Here is a 17,660-nt window from a genome sequence, read left to right on the forward strand (position 1 = left end):
AATCGGATGAAATTTACTTTTGTTTGAGACTCCGCAAGCCAAATCTTGGGATCGGTTTATATGTGGGCTATATATAATTGTGGACCGATATGAACTAATTTTTGCATGGTTGTTAGAGACCATATAGTAAAACCATGTACCAAATGTCAGCCGAATCGGATGAAATTTACTTTTCTTTGAGACTCCGCAAGCCAAATCTTGGGATCGGTTTATATGGGGGCTATATATAATTGTGGACCGATATGGACAAATTTTTGCATGGTTGTTAGAGACCATATACCAACACCATGTACCAAATTTCAGCCAGATCGGATGAAAAATGCTTCTCTTTGAGGCTCCGCAAGCCAAATCTTGGGATCGGTTTATATGGGGGCTACACGTAAAAGTGATCCAATATGGCATATTTGCAACGGCCAAAAATGTGCCTACCAGAAATATTGATTTTAGACCCCATAGAATATATACCGATCGACTCAGAATCACCTCCTGAGTCGCTTGGTGTCCGTCCGTCTGTCCATGTATTTGTTGTTCACAGGATTCCGGTCGCAATTATTAACCGATTTAGATGAAATTTGGTACAGGGTGTTTTTTGGGCACAAGGACGAATTTGGAAGAAATCGGATCACATTTAGATATCGCTCGATTTCTACAAATAGAGTCACGTTGCGCTTTTTTACAAACCGATCGTCATCAAATTTTGCACATAGTAAACTTTTTCATCACCCTTTAAGTCTGCAAAATTTCATCGGAATCGGTTCAGATTTAGATATAGCTTCCATATATATGTATCGCCCGACTTTGCCAAATTTGGCCATAAAAACCTTATTTATTAAGCGATCTTACTCAAACTTGGCTTACTCTAATATTTTATGGTACTGACAATATGTGCCAAAAATAATCGAAATCGGTTCAGATTTAGATATAACTCCCATATATATGTATCGCCCGATTTTGCCAAATTTGGCCGTAAAACCCTTATTTATCAACCAATAGTGCTCATAGTTGGCTAAATATAATCTTCTAGACCTCTAACTGTATGTGCGCAATTTCATCGAAATCGGTTCAGATTTGGATATAGCTCCCGTATATATGTATCGCCCGATTTGGTCAAATTTGGCCGTATAACCCTTATTTATCAACCGATTGTACTCAAAGTTGGCTAAATGTAATCTTCTATATCTCTAACTGTATGTGCGAAATTTCATCGAAATCGGTTCTGATTTAGATATAGCTCCCATATATATGTATCACCCGATTTTGCCAAAATTGGCCGTAAAACCCTTATTTATCAACCGATCGTAACCAAGGTTGGCTAAATGTAATCTTCTATGGCACAAACTGTATGTGCGAAATCTCATCGAAATCGGTTCAAATTTAGATATAGCTCCCATATACATGTTTCGCCCGATTTTGAAAAATTTGCCCCTAATAACCTTATTTTTGATCATAGGGGCCTCTTTTATTAACTGATCGTACTCAAATTTTACACAAAGTGACCTTCTGTGGTATCAATCATACCTGCAAAATATTATACAAATTGGTTCAGATTTAGATATAGGTCCCATATATATGCATCGCTCGATTTTGTCATATTTGGCCATAATACTCTTATTTATTAACCTATGTTATTCAAATTTCAAATTTTGATGTACTAGCTGATCGTATTTAGACTTACATGTAGCTCTTACATAAATCTATTGCCCTATTACCCCCCTATATGTTCTCCAAAACCTATACCAATGATACCCCACAAATGCTTATGTTTACTAATTCAGTAGGGGTGGTTTAGGGTATGATATAGTCGGCCCCGCCCGACTTTCTATTTTACTTACTTGTTTTTATTACACTTTTATATTGTAATTATCTAGTTTTTACAATTTGAAAGACTTTTTCGCTCCGACTGGGGATTGAACCTGGGAATGTTGGCACCATAATAGGACGCCTTAGCATAGTCAGCCAAAACACCATTGAACATGAAGCGTCGATACGTCAATTAAATTTTTTTATTAACTCTAATATAATTGTGATGTAATTGTTATATGACACCAGGGCATAACATTTTAACTACTTCTCGAGATGTTATTTTTTAGTATGAATGGAAAAACAAAGTACACAGTTTCAAATCACACCAGAGACAAATTTTTATATCAAATATTTTTTTTCAAAATATTGTTTCTTGTACTTTGTTTTAAGTTTGTTATTTTCGTCGTATATTTTTGTATAAATATATTTTTCCAATTTAAACTAAAAAATATTGAAAATGCTCATAATTTGTAAAACTTTCTCAAAAGATCTTGAATGGGCGTGAAAAAGTCAACAGGCACATGTTCAAATCCCCGCGGGTGTGAAATTTTTTAATTCTTCTTTTATTTACTTTAAACCGCCAAATAGCATATATTTTAGAAGTGGTCCAAAACAAGCTCATCGGAAGTGGAAAAAATTGATGGAGGCTCCCGGGATGCTCCCAAAAACAGTTATAATACCCTGTTCCATACCCAGCACAAAAACGTTGCCAAAAAAGTAGTGAAAATATTATTTATGGATCGGGAAGCAGAGCAAAATTGGCGCAGAAGCGATGAATCAAACATGGGCTTGTTATAGGGCGGATGTCCCCCAGTTTAACAGCCGTTGAATTAAATTTGCATCACTTCTAATGTGAATTAAAAAATTTTGTGATATTATGCAAAATAAATAATTATTATATTTTTTATGATTTTTAATTCATTCTGGCGCTTGTCTGAAATGCTATTGATATCGATATTTTTTCGATAAATTTAAATAATTTGTATCATTTTATTAATTACTACCCTGTTTTTAACATATTTAAAACAGACAAGTAAGTAAAGTCTAAAGTCGGGCGGGGCCGACTATATTATACCCTTCACCCCTATGTAGGCCAAAATTTGTGTTACCATCTCAACTACTTCCCATTTGCTGGAAGCTATATAAAGGAGACAATTTTTTTACTTCTACAAAATCTCTAGAATTAAAATTTCAATCGGCTAACGCTATCCAGTTAATTGGGGGAAACTTCCATTAAAACTGGGTCTAAAATGTGTAACAGTCTACCATATTTCTCCAACTCTGGTGTACGTATATATGGGAGCTATATATAATCTGAACCGATTTTGACTAAATTTGACATGTATAGTTAGAATAATAATTCTGCAATCTATGCGAAATTTCACGTAAATGGCAGTATAACTTTGGCCCCCTGGTCATATGAGTGCAAATCGGACGGAAGATATATATGGGAGCCATATCTAAATCTGAACCGATTTCAACCAAATTTGGCACAATTACCGATACTACTAAACGTACTCGTTGTGCGAAATTTGAAGCAAATCACGGCAAAACCCGGGATTTTGAGGCATTATAAGTTCAAATCGGACGAAAGATATATATGGGAGCTATATCTAAATCTGAATCGATTTTGACCATATTTGGCACATACAATAGTATCGTTAAAAGTACCGCTTGTGCAAAATTTGAAGTAAGTCAGGGTAAAACTCTGGCTTTTGAGACCATATAAGTCCAAATCGGGCGAAAGATATATTGTGAGCTATATCTAAATTTGAACCGATTTCAATCAAATTTAGCAAGCATTGGTAGAATGTCAATTCTACCGTCTGTGCAAAATTTCACGAAGATCGGTAGTAAACTTTGGCCTCTGTGGTCTTATGACTCTAAATCGGACGAAAGATATATATGGGAGCTATATCTAAATCTGAACCGATTTGGCTGATATTTTGCAAGATTTTCAACATTCATAAAATATTTGGATGTACGATATTTCAAGAAAATCGGTTGATAAACACGCTAACTATGACCAAATCGGGGATAAATATATATGACAGCTATATCTAAACCTGAACCGATTTTTTTCCAAAACCAATAGCGATTGTCTCTGTCCCAAGAAACAGCCCTATGCCAAATTTGAGGACGATCGGACTTAAATTGCGAGCTGTACTTTGTGCACAAAATTACATATACAGACAGACGGACGGACAGACAGACAGACGGACATCGCTAAATCGACTGAGAATTTAATTTTAAGCCGATCGGTATACTAAAATATGGGCCTATGACCACTATTTCTTGGCGTTACATACAAATGCACAAACTTATTATACCCTGTACCACAGTAGTGGTGAAGGGTATAAAAATGTTAAAATTGCCCATTAAAAATATGAAAAAGCGAGTTATAAAAAAATTGATTTAAAAACCGTTCTGTGTAGGTAAAATAAATAAAACAACTTTGGGGGATATATTTGGAAGTGATTCTAAAGTTGTGCCTTTAGAAGAACTTATAAATTCTTTTGCTGGGTAGTGTAACTAAAACCATTGCCTATTTTCCACTCTCTGATCAATTTTACGGCCATCCCTCGTATCCAAATGCTCATTGTATATGGAATGGTTCATAGAAAATACCATCGATATTAGTGCTGCTGTCTGAATTCCACAACTCTTGATATTTCCTTATTGTCGTTGTCCTTTGGCAACAAAACAAAGGCAAAGACACAAAAATAATCTTAATTTACCACTGCAGTGCAACAACTGAAGATGCTTAAAACAAAAGCTTTGTTCAATTTTCATTTCTTGCACTTCATTTGCATTTTAGCCTTGTCGTTTCCCATGCTCCTTCGCATGCGAATATATTAAAATGCAAGGATATTGGAGAAAATCTTTGATTTTGTGGCTTACATTCTGCATTTAAATCGTAATTTAAGAAAATCTTTTGAGGTTTTCATTTACTTTTGTCTGCGAGACATAAGGATTCTTCCTTTTCGACAATTGCAAGCATTGCCAGTGCATATCAATTGCAATCGTCTAGGGTTCCCCTAGAACAGAAAAACCTACTATTGGGAGTCGATACTGACATTGTATCGATAATAAGCATGTTTGAGAACAATTACAATCATTGAAATGTTTCCGAAAGCCACATATTAAATGAAAATTTACAATTGAATTGTTGTGTATAAATTAAGTGGATACATTAGTTTAATATCAAATCCTTTGATGCATAGGGACATATGCTTATAACTATCGGTATAGTTGGTAAGTGGTTAGGAATATTTCTTGGAATTAACTTATTTCTACCATAGGTATGATAAAGCTATAAATTTACACTTGATTGGAGATTTCCACAGAATATTGATATAAATATGTCATAAATATTATATCGAAATGGTATATCTGAAAATTTATCATCGGAAATTATGTCACAGCCTTTACAGTTATTGCTAAGGATTTGCAGAAATATCCGTAAGCAGTAGAAATACGAAGGTTGCCTGTTATATTTCAGGATAAGAGAACAATAACAAATCCTAAGCATCGAGAAAATAGTCTTTTTGAAAATAGTCTTTTTTTCGAAGCAATTTTACCACTTTGATATGCTGTGGTAAAATTGCTGTAATGCTGGTGACATTTCTGAGGGTTTCAAAGCTTCTCTAAGTGCTTTCAGTGCAATTTGGAACGCCGTTCGGACTCGGCTATAAAAAGGAGGTCCCTTGTCATTGAGCTTAACATGGAATCGGGCAGCACTCAGTGATAAGAGAGAAGTTCACCAATGTGGTATCGCAATGAACTGAATAGTCTAAGTGAGACTGATACATCGGGCTGCAACCTAACCTAACCTAACCTACCACTTTGATTGAGGAATCTCCAAGACATGCATTTTCCGGTGTTGACCTCTGTTTTTTTTACGTGCAGAATTAAAAAGAAGCTTTTCGGTGTTAAATCGCAGCAATTGATGTTTTCAGAGCTCAAGACGTAAATACAGACTTAAGTTCGGCAGAATCTTAAATACCCACTACCATGAATATTATAATCGATTCCTTTGAAAACTCTTCGTCGGGTTACTTGAAAATATATGTAATTTCAGGTGGATTTGATGGGAGATACTCTGCCAAGAAAGCATATCTACACTCAAACAAAAGTTTATTTGGATCCAAAGATTTTGACATTCCCTTAAGGATTTTGGTATTGATTCTGAGCCAAAGATGTGGGCTTCTTTAAAATAAAGAATTTTTTTAGTGACCTATGTTGCTTTAAATCTAGGACCAATAAAATTAAAATTAAGATAGATATTCAATTTATCGAATATTCATTATCTTTTCGTGGTATATTAATAAAGCTATTCACGTATAAACAAATGACACTTTAAAAATCCAAATTTTAAAGGATACATCAACGAACAAAATGTTTTCTTAATTGCAAAAAAAAACTTCAAACCAAAGACGCTAAATCCTCAAAATAAATTTAAGACTATATTTGAAGCGTTTTTATCTTAAATCTAAAGATTCAATATTTCAGTTAATTTAAGGACGATTTCTTTAAATAAACCAGTAAGGAAAGTCTAAAGTCGGGCGGGGCCGACTATATTATACCCTGCACCACTTTGTAGATCTAAATTTTCGATACCATATTACATCCGTCAAATGTGTTGGGGGCTATATATAAAGGATTGTCCCAAATACATACATTTAAATATCACTCGATCTGGAAGAATTTGATAGACTTCTACAAAATCTATAGACTCAAAATTTAAGTCGGCTAATGCACTAGTGTGGAACACAATGTTAGTAAAAAAAAAATGTGGGAAACATTTAAATCTGGAGCAATTTTAAGAAAACTTCGCAAAAGTTTATTTATGATTTATCGCTCGATATATATGCATTAGATGTTTAGGAAAATTAGAGTCATTTTTACAACTTTTCGACTAAGCAGTGGCGATTTTACAAGGAAAATGTTGGTATTTTGACCATTTTTGTCGAAATCAGAAAAACATATATATGGGAGCTATATCTAAATCTGAACCGATTTCAACCAAATTTGGCACGCATAGCTACAATGCTAATTCTACTCCCTGTGCAAAATTTCAACTAAATCGGAGCAAAAAATTGGCCTCTGTGGTCATATGAGTGTAAATCGGGCGAAAGCTATATATGGGAGCTATATCTAAATCTGAACTGATTTCAACCAAATTTGGCACGCATAGCTACAATGCTAATTCTACTCCCTGTGCAAAATTTCAACTAAATCGGAGCAAAAAATTGGCCTCTGTGGTCATTTGAGTGTAAATCGGGCGAAAGCTATATATGGGAGCTATATCTAAATCTGAACCGATTTCAACCAAATTTGGCACGCATAGCTACAATGCTAATTCTACTCCCTGTGCAAAATTTCAACTAAATCGGAGCAAAAAATTGGCCTCTGTGGTCATCTGAGTGTAAATCGGGCGAAAGCTATATATGGGAGCTATATCTAAATCTGAACCGATTTCAACCAAATTTGACACGCATAGCTACAATGCTAATTCTACTCCCTGTGCAAAATTTCAACTAAATCGGAGCAAAAAATTGGCCTCTGTGGGCAAATGAGTGTAAATCGGGCGAAAGCTATATATGGGAGCTACATCTAAATCTGAACCGATTTGGCTGATATTTTGCAAGTTTTTCGAGACTCATAAAATATTCGGATGTACGGAATTTGAGGAAGATCGGTTGATATACACGCCAATTATGACCATATCGGTGAAAAATATATATGGCAGCTATATCTAAATCTGAACCGATTTTTTCCAAAATCAATAGGGATCGTCTTTGAGCCGAAACAGGACCCTATACCAAATTTTAGGACAATCGGACTAAAACTGCGAGCTGTACTTTGCACACAAAAATACATCAACAGACAGACAGACAGACAGACAGACAGACAGACAGACAGACAGACGGACATCGCTAAATCGACTCAGAATTTAATTCTAAGACGATCGGTATACTAAACGATGGGTCTCAGACTTTTCCTTCTTGGCGTTACATACAAATGCACAAACTTATTATACCCTGTACCACAGTAGTGGTGAAGGGTATAAAAATATGGGAAACATTTAAATCAGGAGCAATTTTAAGAAAACTTCGCAAAAGTTTATTTATGATTTATCGCTCGATATATATGCATTAGATGTTTAGGAAAATTAGAGTCATTTTTACAACTTTTCGACTAAGCAGTGGCGATTTTACAAGGAAAATGTTGGTATTTTGACCATTTTTGTCGAAATCAGAAAAACATATATATATGGGAGCTATATCTAAATCTGAACCGATTTCAACCAAATTTGGCACGCATAGCTACAATGCTAATTCTACTCCCTGTGCAAAATTTCAACTAAATCGGAGCAAAAAATTGGCCTCTGTGGTCATTTGAGTGTAAATCGGGCGAAAGCTATATATGGGAGCTATATCTAAATCTGAACCGATTTCAACCAAATTTGGCACGCATAGCTACAATGCTAATTCTACTCCCTGTGCAAAATTTCAACTAAATCGGAGCAAAAAATTGGTCTCTGTGGGCAAATGAGTGTAAATCGGGTGAAAGCTATATATGGGAGCTATATCTAAATCTGAACCGATTTCAACCAAATTTGGCACGCATAGCTACAATGCTAATTCTACTCCCTGTGCAAAATTTCAACTAAATCGGAGCAAAAAATTGGTCTCTGTGGGCAAATGAGTGTAAATCGGGTGAAAGCTATATATGGGAGCTATATCTAAATCTGAACCGATTTGGCTGATATTTTGCAAGTTTTTCGAGACTCATAAAATATTCGGATGTACGGAATTTGAGGAAGATCGGTTGATATACACGCCAATTATGACCAGATCGGTGAAAAATATATATGGCAGCTATATCTAAATCTGAACCGATTGTTTCCAAAATCAATAGGGATCGTCTTTGAGCCGAAACAGGACCCTATACCAAATTTTAGGACAATCGGACTAAAACTGCGAGCTGTACTTTGCACACAAAAATACATCAACAGACAGACAGACAGACGGACAGACAGACAGACAGACAGACAGACAGACAGACAGACAGACAGACAGACAGACGGACATCGCTAAATCGACTCAGAATTTAATTCTAAGACGATCGGTATACTAAACGATGGGTCTCAGACTTTTCCTTCTTGGCGTTACATACAAATGCACAAACTTATTATACCCTGTACCACAGTAGTGGTGAAGGGTATAAAAATGGGTCTCTTTACGTTAAAGAAAATTGGCCTTAGTTCAAAGATATACGACTTTAAACGAGGGAAGCAAATTTCCAATATTGTCCTAAATTTAATAAACACAAGTATATACGGCCGTAAGTTCGGCCAGGCCGAATCTTATGTACCCTCCACCATGGATTGCATAGAAACTTGTACTGAAGACTGTCATCCACAATCGAATTACTTGGGTTGCGGTAACATTTGCCGATGGCAAAATTTTGACAAAATCATATAAAATCTTTACAAAATTTTGTGTTGTAATAATATTTTAGCAAAATTTACTATAGAAATAAAATTTTAACAAAAATTTTTTATACAAATAAAATTTTTACAAAAATTTTTTATAGAAATAAAATTTTAACAAAATTTTTTTATAGAAATAAAATTTTAACAAAATTTTCTATAGAAATAAAATTTTAACAAAATTTTCTATAGAAATAAAATTGTGGTAGATTATTTTTGGGGATCGGCTATATATAACTATAGACCGATATGGACCAATTTTGGCATGGTTGTTAGCGGCTATATACTAGCGCAATGTATCAAATTTCATCACGTACATCACGTACCAAATTTCAACCGAATCGGATGCAGTTTGCTCATCCATGAGGCTTCGGAGGTCAAATCTGGGGATCGGTTTATATGAGGGCTATATGTAACTATGGAGCGATGTGAACCAAAATTTGCATGGTTGTTAGAGACCATATACTAACACCATGTACCAAATTTTTACCGGATCGGATGAAATTTGCTTCTCTTAGAGGTTCCGCAAGCCAAATCGGGGGATCGGTTTATATGGGAGCTATATATAATTATGGACCGATGTGGACCAATTTTTGCATGGTCATTAGAGACCATATACTAACACCATGTATCAAATTTCAACCGGATCGGATGAAATTTGCTTCTCTTAGAGCAATCGCAACCCAAATTTGGGGGTCCGTTTATATTGGGGGCTATACGTAAAAGTGGACCGATATGGCCCATTTGCAATACCATCCGACCTACATCAATAGCAACTACTTGTGATTTCAACAGACGGACGGACGGACAGACATGCTCAGATCGACTCAGAATTTCACCACGACCCAGAATATATATACTTTACGGGGTCTTAGAGCAATATTTCGATGTATTACAATCGTAATGACAAAGTTAATATACCCCCATCCTATGGTGGAGGGTATAAAAAGGCCGATTAAATACGTATATAATTATGTTTGACAAAATTTTCTATAGAAATAAAATGTTGAAAAAAATTTCTATTGAAATAAAATTTTGACAAAATTTTCTATATAAATAAAATTTTGACAACATTTCTATACAAATAAAATTTTGACAAAATTTTCTACAGAAATAAAATTTTGACAAAATTTTCTACAGAAATAAAATTTTGACAAAATTTTCTACAGAAATAAACCTTTGACAATATTTTGTATAACATAGAAACAAAATCTTGACATTATTTTGTGTTGTAATAAAATTTTAGCAAAATTTACTATAGAAATAAAATTTTAACAAAATTTTTTTGTAGAAATAAAATTTTAACAAAATTTTTTTGTAGAAATAAAATTTTAAAAAAAATTTCTATAGAAATAAAATTTTGACAAAATTTTGTATAGTAATAAAATTTTGACAAAATTTTCTATAGAAATAAAATGTTGATAAAATTTTCTATAGAAATGAAATGTTGAAAAAAATTTTTATTGAAATAAAATTTTGACAAAATTTTCTATATAAATAAAATTTGTACAAAATTTTCTACAGAAATAAAGTTTTGACAAAATTTTGTATAGAAATAGAATTTTGACAAAATTTTGTATAGAAATAGAATTTTGAAAAAATTTTATACAGATATAAAATTTTGACAACATTTTCTATAGAAATAAACTTTCTACAAAGTTTTCTAAAAACATTAAATTTTGGATAAAATTTTCTATGGAAATAAAATTTTTATAAAATTTTCTATGGAAATAAAATTTTTATAAAATTTTGTATAGAAATAAAGTTTTGACAAATTTTCTATAGAAATAAAATTTTGACAAAATTTTGTATAGAAATAAAGTTTTGACAAAATTTTCTATAGAAAAAAAATTTTGACAAAAATTTCTACAGAAATAAAATTTTGACAAAATTATCTATAGAATAAAATATTGTCAAAATTGTTAAAGAATACAATTTTGGTAGATTATTTTTGGCTCGAGTGGCAACCATGATTATGAACCGATATGGACTCATTTGTGTGTGATTGGGGATCGCCTATATATAACTATAGACCGATATGGACCAATTTTGGCATGGTTGTTAGCGGCCATATACTAACACCACGTTCCAAATTTCAACCGGATCGGTTGAATTTGGCTCCTCCTAGAGGTTCCGGAGGTCAAATCTGGGGTTCGATTTATATAGTGGCTATATATAATTATGAACCGATATATACCAATTTTTGCAAATTTCAACCGGATGGGATGAAATGTGCGTCTCTAAGAGGCTCCCTTATCCAAATCTGTCGGTATATATGGGGGCTATACGCAAAAGTGATCCAACTGCTTATGGCAAGTTTCAAGTCGATGAATTATCTGATAAAACGTTCACAAGTTATTTACCCCCATTTTCAGGAAGCTCCGTTAGTGCTACGTTAGCTAACGAACTTTTAAACCGTGCTATGGACATGTCTGCCATTTTGTCTATATATTCCATATCCCACTTACACTGTTAGAAAAATATGTTTTTCATATGTTCCGATATAAACAAAATGTGTTTCGGGCACGATTTTAAACCACAATATATTTAAGTGCGAACATGTAATGTTCCTAAACTAACACTAAATGTTTGGGACATCTATGTTAATATGTTAGAATATATTATGTTTGGGGCATCAATGTTTCATAAAAATCATATGTGTGAATACAAACATATATAAATTTACAAATTTCGACTAAACATACATATGTTGTGATATTTTATTCAAAGCGACAGAGAGAGTATAGAGAGAAATAGAGATGGAAACCGGGAGAGTTGACGAAAGATATCAATATAACACAGCAAAAGAGTCAAAAGAGAACAATTTCTGTGAAACCGCTTGTATGTTGTTTCGGAAAACTGTTTTATGATAAGGCCAAAAATTTGATATGTTTAAGTCTAAATATTATTTAATTTGAATAAAGAGAATATACATTCTGAACCAAGAGAATAGACATTTGAAAAACAAACAGCTTATGTTTTCGTCTTGAGAGCAGCATTTTATGTATATGTGGACATGTGTTTTGTTTATCATTTTGGCATTATGGGCACAATTTTTTTCTTTGTTCGTTAAAAGAAATCAGGGGTCTTCATAAAAATAACGAAAGGGCACTATACTCTTTTTAGAGTTGGGACAGTAAAATGAAATAAGGAGGAAATAGTGAAAAATTACACAGTAAAATGTAAAAAAACAAACTTTAGTTCCTCTTTATTAAAAAGTAGTCCACGAGAAGTTGACGGACACCATCAAATATAAAAGCGGGCATTAAGTTCGAGTTTTACAGCTAAAACAATTTAAAAAGTTTATTTTCTTTAAAATGAATTATTAAAGAAAAATAAAAGGAATTTTAGAGCGATGGTGTTAAATGCTAGTAAAAAACTGTTCACTCCTAAATAAATTTATGTTTATATTATAAAATTATGTATGTATGTTTATACTCGACTCCACGTTCTTCTTTTGTTAGTTTTTGAATTCCTTCCAAATTTTAAAGTTTTGTACAAAAACAGTTTTTTATTACAAGATTGTTATTTTTGTTATTTTTTATATTTTTTTATTACAATTATTGTTATTATAATATTTTATCCAAAAATCAGTCAATTTCGTTTATATCAAGCACTGTTACTGACTATAAATCTTTAATAACACACATTTCGAAGTTTCATTTAAAAAAAATTAATATAGTATAAATATAAATGTGTAAATGAAAAAAAAAAAAAAAACAAAACAAAAAAAAAATGTTCGGTCGGAGCAGGGATTGAACCCACGACCCTTTGCATGCAAGGCAGACATGCTAACCACTGCTCCACGTGGCAAACAAATGTATGCTTCTGTTAAATAATGTTATGTTTGCATGGGCTCGTGGGCGCTGCAAACTATGCTATATGAATGTAACTTAAAACGATAATTATCTACTGGTGACTATAACAGCTACGTAGCCCAGTGGATAGTGTGTTGGCTTACAAACTGTATGGTCCTCGGTTCGATTCTCCGTGCAGGCGAAAGGTAAAATTTAAAAAAGTTATAAAAGTGAATAATTTCTTCAACATTATTTGTATTACAGAGAAAGGTTCCAATAACTAAAAAATTTCGTGGAAGTGAAAATTACGAGTATGTTAGGGAATGAGCACAATCGTGTTTGGGAAAAATTCTTCCAAGCATATAATATTTTTGGCTCAAAATGCTTCCAAACATATAATATGTTCACATAAAACAAACATATTAATGTTTCGGCAGTATGCAATAATATATGTGCTTCCTGCAAAATATGTTTGGAACATATGTTAAAGAAGCGATTTTTTTTGAGGGTGTAGGAACCTAACTGCCACCGTGGTGCATTACTTGACATGCCCGCCTTGCATACACAAGCTCGTGGGTTCGATTCCTGCTTCGACCAAACACCAAAAAGTTTTTCAGCGGTATATTATCCCACCTCAGTAATGCTGGTGACATTTCTGAGGGTTTCAAAGCTTCTCTTAGTGGTTTCACTGCAATGTGGAACGCCGTTCGGACTGGGCTATAAAAAGGAGGTCCCTTGTCAATGAGCTTAACATGGAATCGGGCAGCACTCAGTGATAAGAGAGAAGTTCACCACTGTGGTATCACAATGGACTGAATAGTCTAAGTGAGCCTGATACATCAGGCTGTCACCTAACCTAACCTAACTTAACTGCTAAAAATTGTTCAGTTAAAGTTAACCGTAGAGAGATATTTCGATTTTACTTTCTGTTAACTGGGAGTTAAAGTCTAACGGAGATACATGAAAATGGCCGTTAATCTTACTCCTTATACACCGAAAAAAAATTTCCGTAGTTAAACTAACGCTAAATTAAACTTATGTTTATTATTGTAACGGCCATTTGCATGTAGTTCCGTTAGGCTTTAACTGCCACTAAACAGAAATACAAATTTAAATATCTTTTCTCCAATAAATAAATATCTTTTTTTCTTTAACTGAAAAATTTTCAGCAGTTAAGTTTCTAACTGGCATATGGAATATACACGCAAGGTGACAGACATGTAGATATCATGGTTTAAAAGTTCATAAGTTTAAAAGTTCTTCATGAAAATGGGGGTAAAAGAAATATTTGTTTGTAGTTAAATTTTAATATTTATTTTTTTGAAGTTTTCCACAGCCCAATGAAATTCTCCTTTTTTAAGTATGTCTCAAACATTTTATGAACTAAACGTGGGTATAAAGTTCGACGGCCGTGCACATAAGTTCAATATGAACTAAAGGAGTGTTAAGTCGTAAATGAAACGCTCTCGATCAGGCTTGAAACACAACTGACTTTATTATCCACATTTGCTTAAACTATGGTCTAAGTAAAGGGAATGACAGTTATAAATAGAGAGAGTGGTAATTATAGAGGGTTCTAAAGAGAATGACATTTGTTTATGCTTTCTCATATACATAACATCTCTTCCCCCCCAAAAAAAATAACAACAATAATATACATGATACATAGAATACGCATGCTACATAATAACATGACAACAACAAAGAGGCTTAAATATACTACATATGGTAAATACAAGAGTACTTAAATATAATAAGCTGAATATAATTTGGAATATAATCATTCAAATAACTAAAACATTTGACATTACAATTAAACAAAAATATTTAGTACTGCAGTCTATCTGGCTGCTTGACATTTCGTTGTGGGCGACTTGCGGCAAAATATTTGTGTGGAACTTCGTGGTAATCATCTTCTCTTTCTCTCTTTCTATAATTCTTCTTAAATACTAAATATTTTTCAAACAATCATATATCTTTGTGGAGAGAGAATTTTGATAACTTTTGCTTCTTCCCATTTACAATTTTTGCTGAGCATATTTCTGTACAAAACCTTTTGACCAATGTAAAACTTTTTCTGTATGTTCACATTACTATTGCAAGATATATAATTGTTCCTAGCAAGATTTTTACATATCGGATTTATGGAATCAAATGCTGTTCTTGGATAATAAGAAAAGATCAAGGAAGCTGGTGTAGAGTTAGTTGAAGAATTGCTTGTATTTCTGTATTTCCACAAAAAAGTTGTTATTTTTTCTTGAAATTTTTAATTACAAGTTTGTTTATCCAATATAAACCTTTTAAGTGATTTTTTGACAGTTTGTACTGCCCTTTCCGCAATCCCATTGGATTGCGGACAAAATTTTTTACTCGGCATTGATTTTCCATATGTTGACGGCCGCATTGATCGCAATTTTGTTGTCTCTCTTGTCTGTCCTTCGCTGAAGAATATTTACCGTTTTTGTTCACCTCGCTACCACGTTCACCAATATATTTTACATTTTCTGACATAAATTCTCTCTGCATAGAGATCACATGTTTTTGAGTTAGTGAATCAGCGGTTGCTAAATTAGTGGCCTTATCCCATGTTAATAGCGGTTCCTCTAACAATTTTGTTCTTAAAGACGAGCTGTTTACTCCGCACACTAGGCGATCTCTCAATGCCTCTTCTAAGAACGATTTGAAGTTACAAGTTGCCGCTAACGCTTTTAATTCCACTATGTAGTCAGCAATCGGTTCTCCTTCTTTTTGATCTCGGGAATAAAACTTGTAACGCTCCGCGATTTCATTGGCTTTTGGTGCAAAATGGTCTGTCAAAATTTTTAACAATTGGGAAATAGACTTGTCTTTGGGCTTAAGAGGCACTGTCAGCGACGCCAAAATCTCATAAGCTTCAGCTCCAATTAATGTGATAAATAGCGGAACCTGCTTATTTTCGTTTACATCATTTACCACAAAAAACTGCTCAACTCGTGCCACCCAGGAATTAAAATTTTCACCTGGTAGGTAAGGTTCAATATTACCAATCAGACCCATGCTGTTCTTTCTTCTTTTTTATTGTTTTTTCACCGTTGATTTTTAATCTCAATTTTATTTCTCGTCGCCAATGTTAAGTCGTAAATGAAACGCTCTCGATCAGGCTTGAAACACAACTGACTTTATTATCCACATTTGCTTAACCTATGGTCTAAGTAAAGGGAATGACAGTTATAAATAGAGAGAGAGTGGTAATTATAGAGGGTTCTAAAGAGAATGACATTTGTTTATGCTTTCTCATATACATAACAAGGAGAAGAACATTTTCGTACGATTCCCAAAAATAGTAAGAATGAAGTACTGATTTGGCGTCAATGATTTTCTTCTTTACTTTTAGTTCATTTTTTCTTCTATGAGAGGGTGTAATTTCGTGAACTGCAGTTAAAAAGTACACCAGGGCTTTTTTTCCTGGTTTTAACAGCTCTTTGTGCAAATCTCAAAATATGGTGTATAGTTTAGTTCAATTTTCGCACGATGTAATTCATTCGTGCTATAATAGAGTTTACTTTTTTTCTGTGTAAAAAGCAATAGAAACCGTTCATAGTGAATAGTAAAGCTTAATTCAATTTCTCCAACTCATAGAAATGGCTCACTTTCCCACACACACACCCACCAACACTATGTAAGGAAATAAAAACAAAGGCGGCACAATGGACACTTGAACCTTATGATGTATTCGAACGCATGACTCAACTATCACAACGAAGAATAATGGTCTATGTTTGATAAATGACATGGAACCAGGATACCCATATGCATTTCATATAGACATTAGAGTGGTTACTCACAAAAAAAAAAGAAAGAAACTATACTATATTATGGGAAAAATTAAATATCTCGTGTGAAAATTTAACTTAATTGAATTCCAAATTTTGAGAATAATTAAATTACGGAAATTTCCTGATGCTTTTGGATACCATTTACAAACTGCATTTTTCTTCGAAAAGCAAAACTGAACTAAAAATAAAGAAAAATCTTAACGTTGCCATTTTAACCATGTCACAGTTCATTCTTACTATTTTTGAGGAGTGTGCGAAATACTCCATCTGATTTAATTATCATTGAACTTATTTGTATGTCATGGAAATTTTACTGGCATTTAGTTCATAGATTTTTTTACATACTTGGAATAAAGGGCTGGGCAAATGTTCTTATAAAATTTTAAAAATAAACTTATGGTGTTTTCTTTTCTTGTAAAACGTGTGCACTTTTTTTGAATTTTACCCGGAAAATTAACTTTATTGGTTCTTTTCTAAAAAAAACAGGCAAAAGTGCGTAAAGGCTTCGAATTCTGTTGTGAGAATAGTGCCACGCATAGAGGCAAATTGTGGACATTTTCAACACTGCCGGCAAATGAGAGCGCTGCCGATTGCTCTGTTTGCTCCTTTGAATTCTTTTCTGCCCGTTGAAATGATAGCATGTTTTTTAGTTTTCTGGCAACATTTTAAAAATGCACATTCTATAAAGACAAAATGAAGCTAAAGCCCTTTTTACAGAAAAGAAAATACCATAAAACAAAGTAAAAT

At 33.4% G+C, this 17,660-nt stretch overlaps 1 protein-coding gene across 1 annotated transcript; it reads right to left on the reverse strand.

Moving 5' to 3' along the window:
• Nucleotides 1-5,217: 5,217 nt before the first annotated feature.
• Nucleotides 5,218-16,134, reverse strand: LOC142231085 (uncharacterized). The gene is made up of 2 exons (XM_075301703.1): nucleotides 15,555-16,134; nucleotides 5,218-5,291 (listed from the first exon to the last, which is right to left on the reverse strand). Exons 1-2 carry the CDS (start codon nucleotides 16,132-16,134, stop codon nucleotides 5,218-5,220), a joined length of 654 nt encoding a protein of 217 aa, XP_075157818.1.
• Between the last annotated feature and the right edge of the window lie 1,526 nt (nucleotides 16,135-17,660).

Source organism: Haematobia irritans, chromosome 3 (genome assembly GCF_050003625.1).
Source record: "Haematobia irritans isolate KBUSLIRL chromosome 3, ASM5000362v1, whole genome shotgun sequence".
Taxonomy (NCBI): Eukaryota; Metazoa; Arthropoda; class Insecta; order Diptera; family Muscidae; genus Haematobia; species Haematobia irritans.

Coding starts and splice junctions, on each gene's coding strand:
- LOC142231085 (XM_075301703.1), bottom strand. CDS start 16,134: ATGGGTCTGATTGGTAATATTGAACCTTACCTACCAGGTGAAAATTTT. Junction 5,292..15,554: donor TAGCGAGGTGAACAAAAACG/GTAAATATTCTT, acceptor GAAATATAACAG/GCAACCTTCGTATTTCTACT.